This window comes from Coturnix japonica, chromosome 1 (genome assembly GCF_001577835.2).
Source record: "Coturnix japonica isolate 7356 chromosome 1, Coturnix japonica 2.1, whole genome shotgun sequence".
Taxonomy (NCBI): domain Eukaryota; kingdom Metazoa; phylum Chordata; class Aves; order Galliformes; family Phasianidae; genus Coturnix; species Coturnix japonica.
This window is the reverse complement of record NC_029516.1, coordinates 129,765,884-129,789,888: the sequence shown is the minus strand read 5'-3', so window position 1 is coordinate 129,789,888 and position 24,005 is coordinate 129,765,884. Positions and strand designations below refer to the sequence as shown.

Here is a 24,005-nt window from a genome sequence, read left to right as displayed (position 1 = left end):
TGCAACATAGCAAGGATGGTTACATTATCTGGTTAATGTTTGTGGCCTGTGGGGGTGAGAAGTTGATACTTGGAATATATGAGAAGCTAATCAGGATACAGTTTCCAGTGTGAAAGAAACCCAAACAAGCAAAATCCAGTAGCAACAACAAAACCAACCCAGCTCATCTTCCTTAGTACTGCTTGCTTGTGCATTTTTAGTGGCTGAAAACCTTGTTTGCAGAAGAGATGAGGCTGTTGTTGAGGAATGGCTTGTAGGCACTGTTGCTGGATAGGGCCAAATCACAGTGTACTGCTTCTTCCGTTTCATAAAGGAAAGGAGTGTAACATGGAAAACAGCTGCATTTGGGCAGTCCCAATGCCTGCCTTGCTGATCTGCTGCATTGACTTTTGAAGGAACTGCTGTTGCTTTTTTTCCTCCTATGCATGCAGCAAGGTACTTCTTTTCTTGCTTATAACTTTAGCCCGATTGAAGCTTGGAACTTTTTATGTGTGTGGTTGTGTTTTGTGTATTTATTTGTGTTCTTTGTGTACCTTGTTATATGTACAATGCCCCTTCTATGGTTCTAATAAAAGGCTGTAACTTTAAATATCACTTCCCTCTATGTATAAAGCATGAGTATAATGTGGTAAAATGAGTATACTGTGGGGGAGACTTATAGCTCTATGAATATTTCTTAAAGTCAATAACTTGAATTTTAATATTGAATCCCATTCTGTCTTACACTTACAGTAGAAGTGTATCTTGTATCTGCTGAAAGTTCTGAAGAATTTTTACAGTCAGCCTTGAATATGGGTTAAGCTGAGCTTCAAGTATTATTCTGTGTTCCCCCCCCAGTGTATTAGGAACTTAAGATTGACAGGGGAACTTGCAGGCTGTGAGCTCTGTGGTACTGATATTTGTCGACAGCAGTTTCTTATCTATTTTATCCTTCTTTTCTATGAGAGGAAATATCATAATTCTGCCACAGGTTAATTTCAGTAACTTCACAGCAAAAAGGTGTTTTTTTTTGTTTTTTTTAAATGGATGGTCTTTCTTAGTGGATTCAGCAAGTGTTTTCCCTCAGTTCTAGAACCTGTAAAAAGGATTTGTACAGAAGCAGGTAATTTTCTTTTGTAAGTTAGCCGACAAAAACAAGAATGTACGCTCTTTGTGTGAGTTCTATAAGTTGTTTTCTTTTTTAATTAGGCTAGTGAAACTGAATAAGTAGCATGGCAATGTTAAAACATTTTTACAAAATAAACATCATAGCTCTAACATGTGGAAATTTAAACAAAGTTTTTGATTTGAAGATAGGCCTTTTTAAGGAAGTCTTCATCTACTAGAATGTCTCTGATTTCCATCAGCTGAACTAAAGCATACAATCACTATTAGCTTTCTGCCCTCCAAAGGCTTCTGGGGGTAGAGCTGAGATATTAACTAGCATTCAAAATTCACTTTGGCAGGCAGGTGTGCCTATGTTTTCTTTGTGCCAGTATTTCCACAAAATCAAATTTCTTCTTTGAATTTTACAAATTCAAGCAGTTAAGTCAATGGTGACCTTGTCAAGGTGCAAATTATATGCTCTTTAAGAAATAACTGTACTAAGACTGGGATGAAGGAGGAAGTTTCTGTTCTTAACGTAAAGTAGAGACAAACACGCTTCCGTAGTAAGTTTATTAGTGAGCAACTTTTCTAGAACTTGCTGGTCTGATTTTCTTTCTTAAGAGTTCTGTTTCTGTAATATTAGTGTTGTCCCCATCTAGTGGCCTTTCTCTAAATCTAGGAATTAAAACACTGAGGTTGCATTCAGAGGAGGGGGGGGGAAAGCCATCTTGCTCATAAAATTATCTTACTTGACGTACTAGGCGTGATAGATTCTATGGTTCTTTGTTTTTTGTTGCCTGTAAGTGTGCTGTTTTAACTTTCTGGGCCTAGTTGTGCCAGAGAGGTGAGGAAACTTGAGTGGGTAGGCAGTTGCTGGTTGTGGCGCCAAGGTACCTGGGGTAGATGCCTGTACCATCAGTGCTTGGAAGAGCGCTCTATGGCTCTGACTTACGTTGCCTGTTGAATTGTCTTCAGTCAGAGAAATAAAATGGGATGTTAGAACACTTAATTTTGTAGTAATTAATTTATTTTTACTCAGAGGGCGGTGAGGTTGCCCAGAAAAGCTGTAGATGGCCCTGTCCCTAGAGGCGTTCAAGGCCAGGTTTAGAAGTAGGAAAGAAAGCTGCCTAATCTGAGAAAGCAGCTCTTACCAGATCTTTGTGTTATTACTTAATAGGTTGTCTTTTCTGATTGACTACTTAAGCAGGAAAGTTGCATCTACGAATATCTGCTTTCTGTTACAGAAAAAACAAACTTTATGGCCATGAGTTTCAAAGCTAGTGTTGCTTCTTTCAGAGCTCTAAAAGCGTTTGTATTGTTTCAGGAAAGAGTATCTTTAAATTGAAAATGAACTCTGAAACTTTATAGGTTTATTCTTTAAAAAAAAATTAAAAAAAGGAACTTACTGGTTTTCCTCTTGCCCACCAAATGACCTAATTTATTTTCTCTTGACTTCTCAAGATGAACAGTTCTGCTTTAAGCACGTCCTTTTCTGCCATCATATATACATGTATTCATATATTTTACTACATGACATTTACTGAGTTGAAGCAAAGAGCCAGCAAAATTCATGAAAATCCCAGAGCCGCATCTTACTCAGGTGGCCTGCTGTTTGAAATACGACTCCTGGTGTGTATTGTACTCTTAGCCCTAGGATTCAATAATGAGATTGAGTGGTATCTTGTGTGAGCACTTCTGGATGATTGACAGTGAGGTGATGTGAATCATCATTTATCAGGATATTATCATGCCTACCCTTGATAATTTCTCCCTGCTGTCTGGGGAGGTGGTGAAGACAGATAGGACTTTGTGATGTCAAAGTAATTAGTGTGTGTTGGTTTCCAGCTGAACAAACTGGAAGCTAATGATCAGGTAAATGAAGATAAAATGCATTAGTGTAAGAATGAAGGTGCAAGGACCTTGGGGAAGAGCTTATCAAAATTTCATGGGGGCTATTTGAATATTTGACAATTTATTTTGCAGTTGCAAGCAATATTTAAAACTACTGAAGGATACTTGGGCAACAGTCTATTTACGTGTCCTTTGCTGATATCTCTTCCAGTGAGAGGGTCAGCTCTAGTGTCAGACTGTCCTGATCTAAAGACCAGGATCTCCTTGTGACTTGTGTAAAATCTAGATAGTGAATTAATTTCTAGGTAATAATGGCAATCATACTAAGATTGGAAAGGCTGGGTTTTTGTGATATTCTCTTTCCTCCTATTTAAAGAGGGAGGATAATGATGATGAGGTTTTCATGTTGTTGATCCATGATTAACTCTTTCATACTCTGAAAGTATTTTGGAATTTCTTGTATGTAGTTTCATAATCTCATAAGTAATGTCAGGATGTGGACTTTGTAATGTAGCTGGTGATGCTGCAGCAGGTTCTTGATGCAAGGTTTGAAAATGCTGTGATCATTGCTGAAAAAAGAAAACAACCCTTATGTGTAGGTGTGTACAGCTGCAGTGATATTTTAATTGGTGCTTATGCACATGATGAGGAGAGTGTAATTCTTTCCTTATACTGAGCATGACTAGCAGCAAGTGTTCTGCAGGCCTCTGTATAGTTAGCTTTATCACGTTTTTACTTACTGCAAATTTTAATTAAATGATTGAGAAACTGTTTCACATGCTTTCTTTTCAGCAATTAAAATGCTAATTTACTTACCAATATTTATCAATACTCTTATAGTTGTTGATATGCCAGTCTCCCAGGTACTTCCAAGAATAACATACCTGTGGCATTGGGTAAAGCTTTGTAATGAAAACCTCTTTAACTGCTCTTTAGGTTGGCTTTATGTGTGCAGCTTTCTTGTCTTTATTTCAGTTTAAGTTCTTTTTCTGCCTCTTATTTGGTGAAAGTGAGTGGGCTAGAATCCCTGTCAGGAATTTGTCTGTATTAATATGGCTCATCAGAGACATTATACTTAATTGGAGAGCCTGCGGTATAGTTGCAGGAGACTGAAGGGAATTATTTAGCATTAGCATGGCTCGTCTGGGAGTTGTGCGCTAATCAAGGAGCTTGTGTGTTAACTGTAGGGATGATGGGAGTTATGACGATTATGACATATGAGCATGTCTGTGTGAGAACTGGACAGGCAATGAGTTAATCAAGAAATACATTAAATGGCTCCCATGCTGCTTCATTATAACTCTGCAGAGTGTCTGTCAGATTGCGTACTTTGATGGGGGAAAGAATAAAATCCAATGAATAAATGTCTGCGCTGCTAAAGTAAATACCATTTCTCAACTACAAAACAACACTTTTTCCTCATATTTTTGAAGCTGATGCTTTAGAATGTTGTGTTGAAAAGAAATAAGTGATTAGTTCGGCTGAAAAATGCATTGAAATGCCTCTCTGTTCTTTTTGTATTTTCTTAAGCATGTGCTGTCAGAATTATTTCTTCCTTAAGACGTTACAAACATCTGGTTAGATGTTGTAGAAACTTTTATGTAATTAAAAACAAATTTTACACTCGGATCTGTAAGTGTTAGCAATTAGCTTTAAAAACACATAAATGCTAATTGTTTTCTGCCATCAGGATGATTCAAGCCTTGAAAACAGAAAACAAAACAGAAACTGACCCTAAACTGTAATGCATGTTTGCATTCCGGGTAAACTCAGCACAGTTAGAGGCATCCATTTCATATCTGTCATGAAGTAATTGGTTAGGCTGGAAAGGAAATCCATTTTTATTGGGGCTGAAACCAATAAACTCAGTTAGCAAAAAAGAAAGTTGCATGAACCTGCAAACCAACTGGATTACATCTGTAGGCAAACTCATCCCAGAGCTGCTGGCCAGGTGAGCATCTGCACTTTTCCTGCTATTGTCAGCACTGTCGGATTTAATAAAACTTCCTAACAAACTGTGACCTTCATGTATTAACTTAATTAAAGCAGTATCATGGCTAGTACCCAAAGTGTTAACCTGTGGGAGGCGGTTATTGAAATCCATTATCTGTGGAGTCAGTATTAGTGGTCAGCAGCATCAGAAGTAAAACTGCAAGTCAGGCCCTCCCTTGGGTGCTGTGAGCTCAGCAGGCTAAACTGTCAAAGCTTCTTAAAGGACTGATAGTTAAACCCCCTGGTGTTATAGGTAAACCAATCATTTGCTGTCAGCAGGAAATATGACTTTATTTAGCAGGTTGGGGGGAGAAAAAAATGCTAACAGGAAAGAGGATTTAGACAGAAGCGTTATGTCAGTTTGTGCTGTTGTGCTATGTAGATTCCACGTGACTTGGATTGATTTTTCTTAATTCCAGGCTTTTTAATAACAGGAATTTATTTATGTAGAAACCCAGTGTCATATAAAACTATACATGTGCTTGACCATTTCTGTTGGACTTAGAAACTTTATTCTTCACTTAGAATATGGTTCATCTTTAAGAAAGTTATAAGTAAACAGCTGTCACTGTGTAGAGATTGGTTACTCCTTTCCTTTGGTTTTGTGTAGCTGTTGTCTGCATGTAACTTAATCTCTTTTTAACCACAATAAGTACATTTAACATTAACCAACTGTATTATGTAGACTAATGTTTATTAAGTCATTATAGGAAATAATTATGTAGGACTATTATATAGAGGAATATATATTTGTTAATTATATGCATACGGGCTACAAGTATATGATACTGTAATTGAATTAGCCTAATAGTGATACTTCTCATATTTTCTAGCTTTTAATTCTGTTTCCAAAATTTAAGATTGACAGCATTTTACTTCTTACTACTTAAATCCTGGAAGTGATAGCATGTTGTGGAAGAGTGTCAAGTAGATGTAAGAGATTTGATGCTTTTTTTGCTATAGCTCTGCTTACTGGACAGGAGCAATGCTTAAGCTCTTGGTGGGGGTTAGCATTATAGTGGCTTGTGAATAGTGCTCTCTTATATATCAAGACCTATTACCTCAGTACAGTAAACTGTTTTTAGGCTGTTGAATGTGCCGAAATAATGTCATAGGATTGCTGGGATATGATAGAGGATAACTTTGTCCTTGAATTACCTTCAAATGGTGAAGCATGCATAAGAAATCTGAGAAAAAGGAAATGTCAGGGAAACTTTAATTCGTATTTAAGTTATTCTCAGAGTTGTGCTAAAACAAAGCCTTTACAGTTCAAGATGCATCTATTGCAGAGCTGAGGGATGAAAGCTAATTCTTGCTGTAAGAGGAATTCTTGAAAGAGCTTCTGTTAGGTGGTCCATGTCAAACCACATGAAGTCTGTCATCAGCACTTGCCCAGTGCTGGCATTAGTTGTGTGAAAATTCTATTAGGTCTATACAGGTTTTGCCCATTCCTGCCCTTACCATATGTTGTGCACAGTCTTTCTGGTTTTGATAAGCCAACTGCTTGTTTATAGACACAGCACAGAACCAACACTTTGAGTGTACTACTGTCCACTTCCTTACTGATGTTGTGGTATATGGATCCTGTGCTCAGCACTGTGGAATATAAACATTGGATAGAATGGAGGTTAGTACAGTCATCTAATGAACAGTGGTAGATGACCATCTGCAAATCTTACATTGTAAAATTAAATGGGAAAATAACTACTTTTTCAAAGTTTTCCACCTAGCAGTCAACTCTGGAACTTGCCATGATGTAACTTAATTCTGCTGACTTGTTCTATTTTGTTTTTGTTTTCCTTTGGAGGTTCTGAGCTCTGCTTGCTATATCTGTTTTTATCCTCCCTTACAAAATAGGTTTTTCCTGTGTAATACTGTGTACTTGACTTCAGAGTCTTCTGTGATCACTGTTTCATATTCCTATGCAAAATTTGCTTAAGCTTTCTGTGAGTACAGGGTTGTGGACACTGACAGGCTTTGTTGATAAGCCTTTTAACTTAAGTGATGGCTGTGAGTTTGTGGTGGGTGATGGTTTTATAACAAAGCGGTCTGTGTTCTCTTGCTGGGTCTATTATAACAGGCTCGAGTGTCTGTCAAGCAGTTCACATGAATTATGCTTCTGGAACTGGCAAAGATGATAGCTTGCTAAAATAGTTTTTTTTTTTTTTAAATGTAGATCTATTCTGAAAAGTTACTTAAGCAGATTTCATGGGATTCTGGCTTACTGCTTTCTATAAGCTTGCAGAAGAAAGCATCCTTCATAGTTTTTCTCCATTACTTACTTTTTATATTATTCATCTTGACACCTGTATTTTGGATTCTCAAAGCTGCCTTGTATTCTTTCAAAACAAGATTCTGAGAGTGGAAAACTTTGGACAGGTTTTACATTGAATAACTTCTAAGTTGTCCCAGTCATTTTAACAGCATCAGAAAAGTAATGTTTTTCTCTGAATCTATTGAAGAAGAATGAAACTTAATTTTTAAGAAGTAATTATGGAAATTCACGCTAGTGGATTTTGTTAAAAATAAAAAATGCTCTACTTCTGCTCTATTATTCTTATTGTATATGTGGAAGTAAACACTGTTTAGATATGAGGAAAATATCTTGTATTTTAGAGAATCTTTATTGAAAGTTCTAAGGTACTCTACATTTATCTCTGACATATTACTTGGGAGCCAAATAATTCATAGGAGAAGACACTTTATGTCTGGTTTTATATTAAGTCTTAATTTCTCTGCACCCAAATTATTTCTGAAAGGACCAAATTGTGCTCTCCTGTCCCCTTTGATTCTTTCATTGCATTGCATCCTAATATCATGTAGCTGCAAAATGGTTTGACTTGCTGATCTGACAAAAGGTTCAGCCTTCCACTTAGAGTATTTCTCTACTGGATCTGTTCAGGTAGTTGGTCTACTAGCAGTGCTGTAATTGCTAGAGCTGAATGTGAAAGGGAGCTAGGAATGGGACCATGCTTTGAGTGGCAACTTATATTTGCATAAAGTGAGGCTTTCTGTGAAATTTCATTCGTATCTCAGTACATGGTTCATCTTAAGCCAGTACTTAGTCCACACTGTGAAGGGCTTTATTTACTACAGTGTCTGTATTTTGTATTTCTAATTATTTAATACTCCAAATAGTGTTCCAGAATGCATTGCCTTGAGCGGTGCTAATGTCTGTACTTTACGGTCATATTGCTTTTAAAAACTGTTGGGTAGTTGAAATACCAGGTGGCTGTGAATTTTACCTTTCTGTTTTTATTAGCTGTTATATCAACCCTAGGACTGGTTTCAGGGATCCCTCACTTCACCATCTTTAGATTCTGGAAGCAACTTCTGCAGTCCATCTTTGCAGGTTGGTGAATTTGGACATTGGACAAGGGCTTCATCTGAATGGCTGTGTACTGTATTCTTGTATTTAAAGGACAACTCTAAACTAAATGTCCTAGATAGAATCATGTTGCTAAGACAGAACTCCAGAACCTACAGACAGGCTTGCAGGAAGATCTACTTATGCTGACTGCGAGCTGTTTTTAGCATAATTTTTTGTATAGTTCTTTTTATTTCAAAAATGAGTTAAAATGTGGAAAATATGTGACATTTATGTGATTTATGGCTTTCAGAGTTCTGCTTTTCATGCAGTTAGAAATGTTTTCATTATTTCATTTTTAGGCTTAAATGCCATAATTGTGTGACAGGATTTCTTTGCAGTAGCGCTTCAAGGACTGTGAGTACCTTAGACGTATTAAGTACACAGATTTGTTGTATTCCTGACGTTTGTTTTAGCATGAAGCTGTTAAAGACAGGTCTAAAAGTTGTGTAGTTTTGACAAAGCAGTGAATTGGAACCTTTATTTGCTGCCGTTTGATTTTTAAGTTAACCTTTTAGCGCCACAAGTTTTTTGTTCTGTTTTGTCTCCCATTTTGGCATTAGGATTGGCAAGATTTGAGGTTATTGCTTTTATTTCATTTTTTGCTTACCCTTAAATCTTACAAAAGCCTTATCTTGTGGGTTGAGCTAATTGTGGTTTGTCTTGCTGAGTGGTGTTGAGCGTTTTGGGTCAATTATGTGAATCCACTTACAACAGCGGTGGTGGTTTTAATGTGTAATATTGATTTGAGCTACAAAAGGGTGTGTTTCATTAGATTTATTTGCCTAAACAATGCTTCAGATCCTATTTAATGTACCAAACATTTATTCTTTTTTGCTTTAATTACTTCTTAGATTTGATTAGCATTGCATGTAGGTCTGTATAACAGTTTCCTTGTCTATGAATTGTGGAACAGCACAGAAGAATTGGAGAAAATGCATCCTGTAACTTAAATCTGTCTCTGCTGTATGAATTATCAACTTGTATTGAGGCTTGGGGGTGCGTAGGGTGACCTATCTTGAAAACCTGGGATATCATGAAGTCCCAGACATTCTTCTTCCTTAATGATGAAGGGGGGAGAGTGTGTGTGTGTGTGTCTGTCTGTATGTGTTAATTAGGTATTTACACTGAAGTAAATGGCATCTGTCACACGGTAAATATCAGAAACTGCTGAAGTGTATAAAATCATCTGTGAAAACTGTGCAGGCGGTATCAAGCACTTTGTTAGGAAACACGTGTAGATATCTTTGTTCTTCTACTGGTTCATGTGAAAATCAGCTTTGTTTCTTGTAATTAATAGATGAGAATCATTATAAAGCAAGCTGGGGGGATGGGTTATGAAGAACTTTTTTCATGAATCATATCCTTAAGAAAGTAACAAACTCTGAAGTTCCTGAATAATTGTAATGCTAAGAATCTGTAAATTTTCCTAGCACCTTTCATTATTTTTTCAGCGCTTTGCCTTAGCACTGTGTTAGTCATACATGCATTGTCTTGTTTCTATTTCCATAACTAAATACCTTGTTTTGTTGTAAATGTTGGGAGCACGTGTAAGTACACATGTTTTAGCTAACCATTTTGGTACCTATTTCCTAGAAACACAAAGAAACATGGTAGAATTAGTATTTTAGGTGCCTTTTTTGAACTTGCTTGTGAACTTAGTGGTCATTTTGGTGCACTTTATTGAAGAGGATTGTTGAACTTGAGCTAGTTCTTGTTTCTCTAGGTGGTCATGAATTTTGCACTAAAATCACTGTTGCATTTCAAAGTGTGGCCAGTTGTTGTGTTTTTAGTCATATTGATGAACCTTTGTTTAAAAGTATTTGTGCTACTAAAGAGTATTCTTTCTAATGAATACTCTTGGATTCCTTCTTAAATTGAGATTATTAAGGCGTATTTGTCATAGAAGGAGAGCTGAGGAGTCTTCAGTAGGGTGGTTAAGTGTTCATTACAGCTTAGATTTTTAGATTCCTAAAGGTGTAACAAATGATGAGTATGTTTTGGTAAACTTTTTGTCTTATTTGTGTCATTATTACAGTATAATTAGTCCTTATTAAATATATTTCCAATCTAAAACATCTACAGAAGTTTAACTGCTCTCTATGGAACTAAGTTATGCCTTTAGTTCTTTATGTTGTGTAGTGTAGCAGGTCCTTGTAGTTGCTTGAAACGCATCTTTTGAGGCACAGGTAGCCCAATATAACAAAAATTTACAGTATAAACAGTTTACTACTTTTAGGTTTGTGTGCTTTTCCAGCCTTTGTTGGTATCCATTCATGCTTGAGATTGTGTGATCAATTCTACTATTTATGAAGGAATTGTGTTTCTTCAGAAACCTCCTGGGAGTTGCTTCTCTGTCTTGTTGATGTTATTTTTCTGAGCTAAAACAGAAAAGTGAAAAATTATTCTTCTGAAATGTTAGCTGTCGTAAGCTGGGGACTAGTTCTGAATACATAGGATTGTGTGAATTTAAGTCAAGTATTTAACTCTTGTTTGAAATGCATTTATTTTCAAACTTGTAATGCTTAAAGAACGGCAGCTAATGGATTTTTTGGGCTGCCTAAAAATGTTATGTTATTATAACTTAATTTATACCATAATTCTTTTCTGTGCAGAAATCTGAAGGATTCAGCTGTCATTTAGCTTCAAAAGATGGCTTTTGTAATGTTTACCTGTAATTATGGTGATTAGTATGATTACATTTCGGTATGCTATGCTGTAAATTCTGTAGTATGTTTGTAGTACTTATCATGAGCTACAATGTATTATTAAAGAGATGAAATACACATTTAAAGATGGAAATCTTTGTAAGGAGGTGACATCCACTGTGGAATGAGTCATGCTTTCCAGGTTACGAGTGAGCTGGTTTGATTGTATTTACAAGTCAGTATGGAAGTTCCATAGAGCAGCTGCCACTGGAACCTGAAAATCTGGAGGTTTTGAACTAATGGGGGGAAACTAAGACTTATTTCTTGTCGCAGCAAACTTTGCTTCATGCTGTGGCAGTGTATCACGTGAAGTGGTTGTAATATGGCTACAGTTTTGTTACGTTGGTGTGGTTGTTAGGGTGCCTGCAAGGATAATTCAACAGTGAACTAGAGAAGATGCTAAAATCTTGTGGTAATGTAGATGGGGAGAAATAGAGCTATCAGGTGGAAGAGAAGCATGGGGATAAGTAGTAATAAAACACTTGAAGAGGGGGAAGAAATGGCGGAGGGAAAGCACACAAAACTATTTTGAGGAAATCTTATAAATCAGTGGCTTTACAATATCTTTTATGACTTCTTCTGTGGTGCTAGTAGGACTGCTGGGGGGTGCAGGGCCCTCTTCTCTAGATGCTTAAAAGTAGCTAACTGTCGTAGTTTAGTCCCTTATATAAGGAAATGTTTGGTCTTGTAAAACACTCATGCTTAAGTATGCTTGTGTAAAACAAACTGAATAACTAAAAACTTGAATCAATCATATAAATAAAGGTATCTAAGGGCTATACTGTTTCTTGTACTTAAAACTCCAGGAAGAGTAGCAGACAGGGTTAGTTCTGCTATCATTTAATCAAATGCTGAATTATTAACTTAATTTGTCAAGGTGTTTTATTATAAAGTGTTAAAATCCTGCTGCATGGTGCTAGTGGTTAGGGTTTTTGGTTTTGCTTTGTTTATAACATGAAGCAAATGCTGTCATAATAAAATAAAAGCCATTATCTCTTCAAAGAAGCTATAATAACTAAAATGTGAAGTGTGGAGATTCTAGGTGGTTTTGTGCTCATGGAGCTGCTGAATTGGCTGTGTATTTGTGTATCTATTTAAGAGTGCTAGAAATTTATGGCAAGCTGGTATTTCTTTCTGGTGTTGGGATTAACTTTTTTTGCAAAACATAGAAAAACTCAATAAATATGAAGAATGAGGCTGAATGTTCACATGTGACATAATAGATGTAATTTTTCTTATAAGTTACCTGAATATTTGTTTCTCATTGTGCTATTCAGAATCTCTTGACTACTGCTTGACAGTTTCTAGATACCTTTATTCTTCTTGCTTTGACTGGATGAACCAATAATGTGTATGGACTACAGTGCTTCCAAACTGTAATATGTTATACTGACAACCTTTGTGCTACTTGTGAATAAAATCTCTGTTTGTAAATAAAAAGATATTTGAAATGTCATGTATGTTAAGATTCACTTTATGGAAGGATGCTGCTTCCAACATAGTCTATTTAGCATGCTGAAGATGATAAAAAATATTCATAAAATAACAGTTTTAAAACTAGTAAGCAGTGAAGTGTCAACCTGTATAGTGATAAATCTTACTAATGTATAGCTATACAGATCTTATACAGTTTAAACAGTGGCATGTTTCTTTTAAAAACATCCTGGATGAGAGCTTACAAAAGGAAAACGAAATGAGAAACTGATTTATTTATTTGATTTTGTGGATCTGCGTGTATCTTAATTTGTAAGGAAAAGTGTAGCTAAAACATGTTGAAGAACAATCCAAAAGTGTTGTAGCTTTAATTCCCAAAGTGTTTGAATGAGTTCTGACTTGTTCAAAACCAGTTATTGTTTCTGGTAAACTGTTCATCACTTCTTTTTGTATGGTTTAGATTTGACTAGAAAAATGTTTGACAAATGCATATAAATTAGGATACAGTGGATCAGGAATCAAACATGAGCCTGCTTAAATAATTCTCAAGATTTTCTGGTTCACGTGTAGTGATATTGAACTCTTTAGTCATAGGCTTTAATTTGTGCATGGTGCTGACCTGATGCTGTGCAGGGACACTCGCTGCATCCCTTCATTCAATTCACTCTAATTATCCCCAACTTCCTGGGGAGCCTGCTTAGAACTGGTCATGAATGTTTGTTATTAAGTATTAAGATATTAGACTACCCTGGTTACATGTAACAAAGTAGTTTTTAGTCTGAATTTACATATAGATGATCAGTATAGGAAGCTGAAATTAATTTGCCATGATTTGATTTTAACCAAATTCAAAACAATACATTGGAATAAAACATCTTGACAGTGACGCTTAAGGTGGGAGTTAAATGAGATTTAATGTTATTGTCTGAGTTCCTGTATGTCAGTGTTGGTAATTTCAATGTATGTTTTAGAGTGGTTATGGTATGTAAATTATCTTTGAAAGAATCACATTTGTGTGCATGTTTCAGGATGTCTGTAATTATTTTTGCTGGGAGCATCTGTTAATGTGGAATATTCCCCCCCCTTAGGTTCACGTGAAAATGGCGGATGAAGCTGTCTGTGTTGGCCCAGCTCCCACCAGCAAAAGCTACCTCAACATGGACGCCATCATGGAAGTCATTAAGAAAACCAGGGCCCAAGCTGTGAGTCTGAATGAGTCTATCTGCTGCAGCTGTTTCATATATAGAAAGCAGAAAAGCCAGAGTTTGTATTTTTTTTTTTTTAAGGTGTGCGTGGAGGGGAGGGGGGAGGAAGTGATTGAATATGCGATTCCAGTTAGTTCATGTCACATGAGTTAAATGTGTCCGAAATCGCTACTGGAAATCAAAGGCTTTGTAGCATCTGGCAGCACTGGTTGCTGATCCTGCAGGTGGCTGCTGGATTCAGCTTTCACACCAGGGAGCAGCTTCAGTTCATTTCCAAATTTGCTGAGGAAAAAAGAAAAAAATCCCAATTAGTTTTGAGCACTAACCCTTTATATGCCATAATGGCTTTTTGAATGCTTTACGGAGTGTGTCCAAAGAAGGCTTTTGCTTAAACTTGGTTTGAAGCAGTTTTTGAATTATATACATGTCTTATTTGCAAGAAGGTGCATTCTGTAATTACTTGTTTCAGAATGTTTACAGAATGCACATTGGCCCATATTTACTTGTCTAATCTGTTCTGCTTTTCTCCCTCCAAATTGGCCTGAGATTCAAAGCTTAACAGGGGTCGGTTGGAAAAATGAATGTTTAGTTGTGTTCACAAATCTAATGTTCTTTGTAATGTCAGTGAAACAAATGTATTATTCAGAGCTACTGTAAACAGCATTTATAAAGTAAAATTTGATGGCTGTGTTTGAGCAACACTGATTACCGTGGGATGGTTTGGAGCAATCTTGTGATTTCTTCAAAGTAGAAGTTCTGGTGTGATGCTTCCAGGGCCCCAAAACTTCCCTGTAAAGAAAGTGACTCTTGTGTCCTTCACTCAAAGTTTTTGAAAGTAGAATGCAGTTGCTTATCCTTTTTAAAAGAGGGTAGCAGCTTATACTTTTCTACTTTATCTGTTGGAGTGTATTGGATTAAGAATCTTGTGATTTGCGAAAAACAAAGAAGGAAACTTCACCACTACAGTACAAGGTGTGTATTGGGATATGAATAACCAATTGGGCATTTAAGGATGCGTCACTTACACTAATGATATAGTAAATACTGTTCTCCAGCAAGGGTGGCTAGAGGTAGGAGACCTACGACTATGGACCTTTGATCACTGTTGTGATCAAAGCTAAAGAGTATTTAGAATGAAGAGTACTTTGTAGACTTATTGAGAAGAGTATGTATGAGTATTGATGTAGGAGTCTGCAGTGATGTGAGTGTGGCAAAAGGGAGTAAAAAGAGAGGGAATGTCTCTCAACTGAGTATATTAGTATCTCTGTAAACATCATGTTTCTCTGTAGTCAAGTAGGGAATACTTATTTCAGAAAACAGCTCAACCAGTGGGTTTGTACAGGACTCAGGACAGCAATATCAGCCATTTCAACTAATTTAAATGCTTGGTGCTCAATATTGCCTTAATGTTATTTAGAAGGTGATGGTAAAATTGGTGTCTGGCTTCCAAGGTCAGTGAGATTGAAAATTTCTTTGCTTTCTTTTTGAAGGTACACCCAGGATATGGATTTCTTTCAGAAAACAAAGAATTTGCCAGACGTTTGGTAAGTTATCTTTCCTTGCTTGGATGTGAAGGGTGAACTGGGTGACATATTTTCATTGCCAGGTATTTGAGGAATCAGGGTACTCAAGGTAGATTTGAATGGTACACAAAGTGCTTTGTACGCCTTCTCTGCATGTGGATTCCTTGCATTTCATGGGTACAGTTGCAGCCTGTGCCTGTTGGTAAGAGCTGCACTAAAGATATAGAAATCTCAGTGGTTTTGCTTCTTGTCTGTAATGTTTCTGCTTTCTCAGCTGAGTCACTGAAATGATCTAGGTGAAAAATGTTTGTTTCCAAGTGACTGTTTTGGTGACTTCTAGCACAGCTGGTGAACAGCTGTTTCAGCAGCGCTGAAAAGGTGCTGAACTGCACTTTCAGAATGGGGACAGAAAGCTGTTTAAAAACCTGCTTCTGTGCTGGAAGTCATGTATTGTAGAACTGCATCCTTTGAAAGGACCGAGGAGGTACTTCAAGAAGATACTGTTTTTCCTTCACGTTTGAATTTGTTTTTTTATTCACAGTCTCCTTAGTTCAGTGGGGTTTTTATGTATCACAGAAACTGATATATGGCCTTCTTACTGATTTCCCCAAACCTACCCAATCGTTGTTTTTTAAGAGGCAGTAAGAGAAACTGGTTACTGTTTTTAAGAATACTTTTTATAGCTCAGGATAGAAACGCAGATGAGGAATTTGCTTCTGTAAAGCTTCTATGAGGTCTCTTCTGTTCTTAGCAATTGTGAGGTAACTCTTGCTTCTGTGTTTTCCTTTTACTTCATCCCTTTTGGTTCAAATTCTGTTTGTAGTACAGACTGTTATAATTTAGTTGATTCTTTGGTGTTAGATAGTATCACCAACTCACCAAATGAAGCTATGTGTGAATTAAATGTCTATTTTTATTTTATTTATTTATTTATTTTGCTTCTTAGCAGCCATGCTTCTTTAGAGCAGACAAACAAGAAAGAGCAATGGAGAGTCTGTGTCCTTCTGATTGCTGTGTTGTGGTAGCGTTCTGTTAAACTTGAAAGGAATTTAAAGCTCTTCAATTGTCAAGTTTTACCCAATGTAGGACAATCTCCTGCATGTTAAACTATATGAAAATAACAGTTTTTTCTCTGTGCTACAGAGCCTCTTTAAGGGGAGGATTCTTGGTTTAATTTATAACAGTGTGTTCCTACTGGGTTGCTCCAGCGTGGTAACTGGCTTTAGTTGGCAGTTCCTTTTTGGGGTGGGGTGGTGGGGAAGAAACAGAAGTGCTAGATCATGCTATTATGTGGTATATTTTTGCTGCCAAACTTTGGAATTTGATAGTTATTACTCTGAACTGGGCACACTTCCTGGTAGTCTGGTTATTATTTAGTGATGTAAATTACAATATTGTTGACATGACAATCTGGAATGATTTGTGGGTTTTTTTTTTCTTCTTCAAGATTTTAAGTAGAAATGAAGGAAGAAGCAGCATTCCTGTAGATCCCCTCCCCCTTCCTTCTCATCTTTTCACTCAAATGCTTTAATACTGGCCACGTTATTTCAGGAATTCACTAGAAACACTTTTACATTTGGGCTGCTACAGTCTCAAAGTAGCTTCTAAATACATTTCACAAACTTTATGGTCCCTAAAAATAGAATAAAACAAGCGAGTTCTGCTTTGCTTTTTCAAACATAGGATTTTAAGTCTCAATTAAGTCATAACCATGCTTCCCTTCATGTCAGTGACTCTACAGTATCAAACCCCTAGTGAGAATTGGGGAGATGATCTGTCTTTATCACTGAGGACTAATATTTTTTCAGACAACTTGATTAACATGTTTAGGAGAAAATTTTTCCTGCTGTTTCTCTTCTTCATTAAAGCCTGTAATAAATGTTAGAAAACTGTTGTGGGGTTGGCAAGGATGTGTTTTTGTTCCATTTTTTCCCTGTGCCTTGATGTGCATCCATGCTATTTGTTCTCTTTGACTGGAAGTGCTGGTGGACTTGTGAAACCTGTGTTTATTTCTTGGGGCATATCTGTAGTTTTAAAACAAGGCTACCTACATTGGGCAGTGGAGGGAAAGGCTAAGTGCTTTAAACTCACTGTTCTGCCTGTATAAGAGTGGTAATTAGCTCAAAGTGAAGCTTTGTCTTCAGTTAGTACGTGGAGGGTCAGTTCACGTGTAATCTTCCCGTGCATGATTTGAAAAAAAAAAGTGTGTTTTTTCATTCCTTACTGCACAAATGTTCCTTGTAAAAGACTGGATTGATACATTTGGAGTATTGGAAATCACCATTCTTTATTTTTCTTCACTATCCTTCATTTTGTTATTTTTAGAATGGGGTGAAACACAAACATGTTGAGGATTTCAAGTAAATGATCAGTTGGCTCCAAAACAAATGTTCTAAAGTGATGATGTGACTACCTGCCTTATTTGTCATAGTGATCCAATTAAAAAGTTGGTGCATCACCTTTTCAGGTGTGACTATTTCTGTTGCTGTTGTTAGACTACAGTAAGGGATTCACTGCATTCATATGAGTGAAGTCAGCTAATGATTTTATAAAAGTGGAAAGTAAGTTTCTTGAAAATAGCTATTTTAATGCTGCGTCTTTTGAAAAATTTTTAAGATAAAGCAGATGTTTGGAGTACTCTATTATTACATAGAACAAAGTGTGTTTCTGGGCAAGTGGTTGTAGTTTCTTAGAATATTAACTTGTTCTGATATGTTCTGATTTTAATTAATAAATGTGAGTTATCTAACTCAGAACCCTCAAGATGCTTCAGAAAAAATGATGTATGTATTAAGGCTGTGGAGTCCAGTATGCAGTTGTTACTTGTAGCTTATGCATGCAACTGTATCTGAATATAAGCAGTATTTTTCTTCATGGAGTAACTGTGTATTAATGAGTATTGATGTAATCGTAAAGGTGCAGTCAATCTGTAATCTTTTGTGTCCTTTTAGCTACCACTATTTGGCAGGACTAAGAGGAGAACAAAGCAGCCAGCAGTAGTTTTCTTGACTTTTGAAGCTAGATTAACATTCTTGGTGGAATTAAAAAACATAAATCAGTGTAGTACCTGAAATAAATGGCAAACAATACACATAGAAGTGGTTAATCACATGTTTGAAAATGGTTGTAGGCTTGTGTTGAAAAAGGTAAAACAGAGTGAAGTGTATCTTCTGTAAGAGGATGCACATCTAACCTGTAAGGAACTTTGTTTAGGTGGATCTGCAGCCCTGAAGAGTTAATTATGGAATCTCCACCTTTTACAGTGTGAATTCATAGTCACAGCAGTACTTTAAATGCTCATTTATGACATTATTATTTGTAAGTAAAATTGTGGGGTTACTTTATTATGATTCAATGTATACTGCAGTTCTGGGAAGCATTAGATGTGATTCATGAGCAGATCCCACATAAATTGCTGAATAAGAAGTCAATAAATAAGTGTTTAGCATTATTTGTGCTTTCTGATGGTGATGGTAAAAAACAAAAACAAAACAGACTTCAAAGCCTGATGTGAAGAAATCTTACTTGAGAGGTTACATCTTTCGAGGAACGGAGTGGACAGAACTATTGATGTGGATCACTTATTCTGTCCTCCATTGCAAAGCGTTTCCAAGCCAAAGCAGTCCGTGGTGGCTTATGGTGCACTAATGGAGTCTGCTAACCATAGGTGGTAAAGGTGCGGCAATGTTCTTGTCTCTTGTTCTTTGCCTCTTCAACAGCAGGTAACCAAGGTGCTCCCACGGCTGAAAAGGTCCTGTTCAGTTATCTGAACTCTACCTGCTTAGAGGCTTCCTAGTGTGAAAGTAGGAAGGCTCTCTTTTCTTTTGAGCCTTTTTGCCTAAGGTTTGCAGACTTAAAGCTGCTTCTGATGATATCCTGAATAGGCCTCTTTCAAAATGCCAAATACTGCTACTGATATTCTTGGTCCAGGAAATACGATCCTGTATGACTTTTGAAATTATTTAGGGCTGTGTGTGTGATTAAAAAAATCAGTGATTTTGCATATCCAGACTATCATAAGCCATTTAATATTTCACATGAGATGTATTTCAACAGCAGTCATTTCAACGGTGCACTTACTAAGGTGTGTGGTTCTATGGATGAATGGATTTGTAAATAAAGGAAAAAAAAGAATAATTTCCTTGACGTGCAGTGTCATTGTAGTAGCTGTTATTACCAGGAATCTAAAACACTTTGTTCAATAGTCTTTCTTTAAGTGTTTTGAAATCTGGTTATGAGTATAAAAGATGCTTGCCCTTTTTCTACTCTACACAGCTGTACGTGCCTGTATTTTTCCTCATTGCAATAACGGAAGGCTTGCAAAGCATAATGCTTTGCTGTCTTTTTATGTAGGTAACATTTTCTTTTCACTTTCTGTGTTTTTATTCTACTATTGATTTGCAGTGTTGCAGACCAACTTGCCTGATTATGACAAATTCTGTCCATTCTGTTGTGAAGTGATTTGTTAATTTGTCCTATTTTAGTATAATTGATGTGAGTTGGTATGGCAACCTTGATAACGTGTTACAGGTCTGCTCCTTCTGTTTCTAAATCAGTATTAACTGTCCAATTGCTACCAGTGGAGTTAGATTGGACTTGACACTTCAACTCTTGACTGTTTTTTTTGAATAAGAATTCCTGTTGTCTTACCACTTTTGTGGTAAGGCAGATGAAGCATTAGCTTAGAATTCAATGAAAGCCATACTTTATTAATAACTGCTTCTGTTGTCTGCCTTCATTTATGAGCTAATTTACACTGTGATAATGGATGATCTATGTTCAGTAGTCCTGCACAGCAAGATTGCATTGCCTCTTGCCATGACACTGGGCACTGCTAAAAAGTCAGCTTCCATCCTCTTCACAGTCTTCACTGTGGTATTTTCCCAGGCCTTCTCAACCTCCAAGCCTTCTCTTTTCACAGAATCACAGAATGACCTGGGTTGGAAGGAACCTCAAGGATCATGAAGTTCCAACCCCCCTGCCTGGCAGGGCCACCAAACATATTTACTAGATCAGGTTGCCCAGGGTCCCGTCCAACCTGGGCTTGAGCCACCTCCAAGGATGGGGCATCCACAACCTCCCTGGGCAGCCTGTTCCAGGACCTAACCACTCTCCTAGTGAAGAACTTCCCCCTAACATCCAACCTAAATCTACCCTCTTTCAACTCAAATCCATTTCCCTTTGTCCTGCTATTATCGGCCCTTTCAAAGAGTTTACTCCCCTCCTGGATATAGTTTCCCTTCAGGTACTGAAAGGCTGCAATGGGGTCACCCCACAGCCTTTTCCAGGTATAACAGTACCAGTTGTTGTTCATCAGAGGAAAGATGTTCCAAAAAATATCTATGAACGTGCCAAAAAGAAAGGCACTTTGATTGTAACTTACCTGATCTGTTGATATTTGCCAGTGAAAACATGTAGCCTGTATGAAAGCCATGATGACTCTCAGGAAGAAGTAAGAATTTACTGAATAACTTCCATCTGTCTAAATAGTGTTTAGTGGTTTAATTTAGAAGTCTTTTAAATAATTATCTGGAACCTTAAGGTACCTTAATAGTACTAGCTATTATGAATGCATTTGCTTTTTCATTTTCATTATTTCTGTTTGAAGGATGGCGTATGAATAAGCTTAGTCTATTTGCCCAACATGTTTTGTTCATTTCTGCTTCAGACTGAATGACACTGATCAATAGCACTGATAGCTGAGTACTGGGTTGAACAATCCCAACTCATCCTTAGGTGTGCTGGAATGACTGCATGTGCATATAACTCTGTAGGCCTATTCTGTAAAAATGATTGATTTGCTTTAAACAAAACTACCTAGCTACCCCACTGAGAATCTTTGAGCTAATATGTGTAGTTCCAGCAGAAGCAAATAAGGGAGTGTCTTCCCAGCTTGAAATAGAGGCACAGTTGAAGGGTTGATGCTTCAGAAGCAGGATATAGGAAATAAGAGGGAAAAATAAAGCTGTGATCAGTATGTACACATTTCTAAGCAGGTATTTTGTGTTTGTCCATCTTGATTTTTTATTTTTTTTTTTACATTGGAACTGTGTTGGGCATGTGCACCTGCTGAATAGCATCTCACTGTTTAGAGATAAGAACTTTAATTGATCCTAAATTATGGCTTTCAGTACACACAGGGTTAAGTGAAAAGGTTGCAGTAGTATCTACTGAGCTTTTTGCTTTAATGTGCACATTAGCAGTGGCAGGTCCAGGTTTTAGCACATGTCAGTAATTTACACTTCATTGCTGAGTGGGTGCTCTTGTTCAAGAGTTGTTTCTAAGCCTGATGAATATACTTGTATTGGGAATAAACTGAGTAGAAGAATTGAAAGCCAAATATCCTGCCAGGCTTTTCAATGGGTACTGGAGTTTCCAGTGGGTCACTGATTAGTAATGTGTAGAGCAGCGGGAAAATACAAAGATAAGCTCTGGAAACATTACTACAGGTAGGTTGTACCATCAAACCTCTCTCTGTAACTACCTTTGCAGTTTTCTTTAAAAACCTTTCTACACAGGCCTTATTTTAATATGAGAATATGGCTCATTGGATAGACATCCCAACGAGGTTACTTACTATGCCACCTCTGAATGATTAAAGTGATTGTTGTTCAGAGAGTCCTAGAAACAAATGAACTTAAAGGCTGAACAGTTTCCTGCTATCAGATTATGATGACAGAGATGGCTGTAAATATTTGTTCAAGCTCTTTTTTCTTTTTCATGCTTTGTCAGATGCTGACTTGGCTTGGAGATGAGTATGGCTAATAGCTTTATTGACAAATGTATGTGTTGAGTTGCAGTAGCATTATGGTTGGCTATTGAGACGCAATACAAAGGTTGCTAGCTTTTGAGGAGGAAAATGGATGCTTTCACGTAACAACAACTTTGGTAATAAAACCATGTAATTATCTAAATGTATTTTTGATAGGATGATATTTTTGCTATTTTCCAAGCCGCACAGACTGTTTACAGATCACTGTGTGGAAACTTATACTGTGAAATTCTGTTTTCCTTTGTAGAGAGTCCTGTGCATGCTTTCTGTCCGAAAGGTACTTCTAGGTACCGAATAGGTACTGCTAAATTTACATATGTGTATAGAGAACTGGGTATCTCTATTCCATATGCTGGTTAGAACTCATACTGATGTGTTCTTCAGAACTTCAAAAAAAGAGTGTTGGCACTTACTGCTTCCCACTCACTGTCTAAGGTATTGTGAGTGCTGTTTATATTCAAGCTACTTATTATACAGTTTGCGGATGGGTAATGCATTAAACTTGTGGAGATCAGCAGAAAAACAAACCATGGTGTGCCTGACTAGAGCATGCCTGAGAGAGGAGAACAAGCATCTTACACTTCAAACTTAGAACTGTTTCATTTTCTCTAGTGACAGCTGTCATAAAATATTTTCAGCCTCATGTCTTTGTGTTGGGCTTTGATTCTGTGTGGGTTAAATGAGAAAGTGTTTGGAATGAAAGCACTCTTCACCCTATGCTGGTTAAAATTCTTCCTTGTAGCTTTATAGAGGGAAAGACTTAAGTACAGACTAAGCTCCCACTCTGCAATAGGTCCTTTCCTGACCTCATGCTTCCCAATGTTTAGTTAAATGAGTGGTGGGTACTCTGTATATTGCCATGCTTATTATCTAAGTGAGGTTAAATTGTATTCTGAAGCACTGCATCCTGTGTATACCTGTGTGTATCTGCCTTGAAATCTGGTGAACCGTTTGCTTTCTGGGAACATGGCTTTTTGGTGCTTCGATCCTTTTCTTGACCAAGTGATAAAGAATTGTAGCTTGGGTTTATCAGTGTATTTTCTAGTTGGAGTGTTTTATAGATATGAATGCTATGGTAACATGCTACTGCTGTAAGTGTAGCTTTGGTTGAATTAATGATTATTTGATCTTTGGAACAGGATCTGACCTCAGATAAAGTAACAGATGCTCTTACTAGTTTTTTGTGTGCACGTGTTTTGATTTTTTTTGTTGTAATGGTAAGAAAGTGGGAAGGAAGAAGAGTTTAGTTTTTAACATAAATCCTTGTCTACTTCTAGGCTGAGAGGCAGACTCTCATTCAAACTGATGCAGACTATATCTGTGCCTGTCTTTAAGGAGGATCAAAACACAGTTCTCAGGTGTGAATGTTTTTATTCCTCTTGAAGAAAGAACATGCTGTTTGAAACTGGTGTAGAACTGAAGTGGTTGAACTTTACAGGATGGCTGCTGTTATTCATATTTTAATAATCTAAATACACATAACAGCAACTTTAATGCCTTTTGGGCAGATAATTGTCTTTCTATGCAGAGGGTTACCCAAATATTTTGTGAGCTCATGCACATAGAAAAGCTGAAAGTATGCTTATGTATGAGGGCAACTCAGTGATGTCAGAGGTGGATGTTGGTGATATGGCAGTAGAGGCTGAACTTTCCCAGCAATAGGATGAGAGTTAGTGACTTTAAGTTGCACCAGAGGAGATTCAAGTTGAACTTCTCAGACAAAGTAGTGATGTATTGGAACAGTCTACCCAAGGAGCTGGTGAAGTCACCATCCCTGGAGGTGTTCAAGAAGTGTGAAGTTGTGGCCCTGAGGGACATGGTTATTGGGCAGTGTGGTGGTAGGTGGAAGACTTGAGTCCAACGAGATTTAGTGTTCAATGGAAGTATATTTAGTGTTATGTAGAATAGAAAGACATGTAGATTTCCACCATTATGTGGGGACTAGCTCTGTTTCCCTACTACACCTGTACCAAAACTGTATGTATGAGATAAACTAATGTTTTATCTACAAGATTTTGTCGTACTTCCAATGTTAATATTAAGTTAGGTTGTGTAGTAGATTCTAGT

At 37.1% G+C, this 24,005-nt stretch overlaps 1 protein-coding gene across 3 annotated transcripts in view; it reads left to right on the top strand.

Moving 5' to 3' along the window:
* PCCA (propionyl-CoA carboxylase subunit alpha) overlaps positions 1-24,005 on the top strand; it is a 251,157-nt gene that overhangs the window by 21,348 nt on the left and 205,804 nt on the right. For all 3 annotated transcript variants that reach the window (XM_015851501.1, XM_032442017.1, XM_032442016.1), the window contains exons 5-6: positions 13,527-13,640; positions 15,134-15,187. In XM_015851501.1, coding sequence (XP_015706987.1) covers positions 13,527-13,640; positions 15,134-15,187 — 168 coding nt within the window. The remainder of the gene's footprint in view (positions 1-13,526; positions 13,641-15,133; positions 15,188-24,005) is intronic.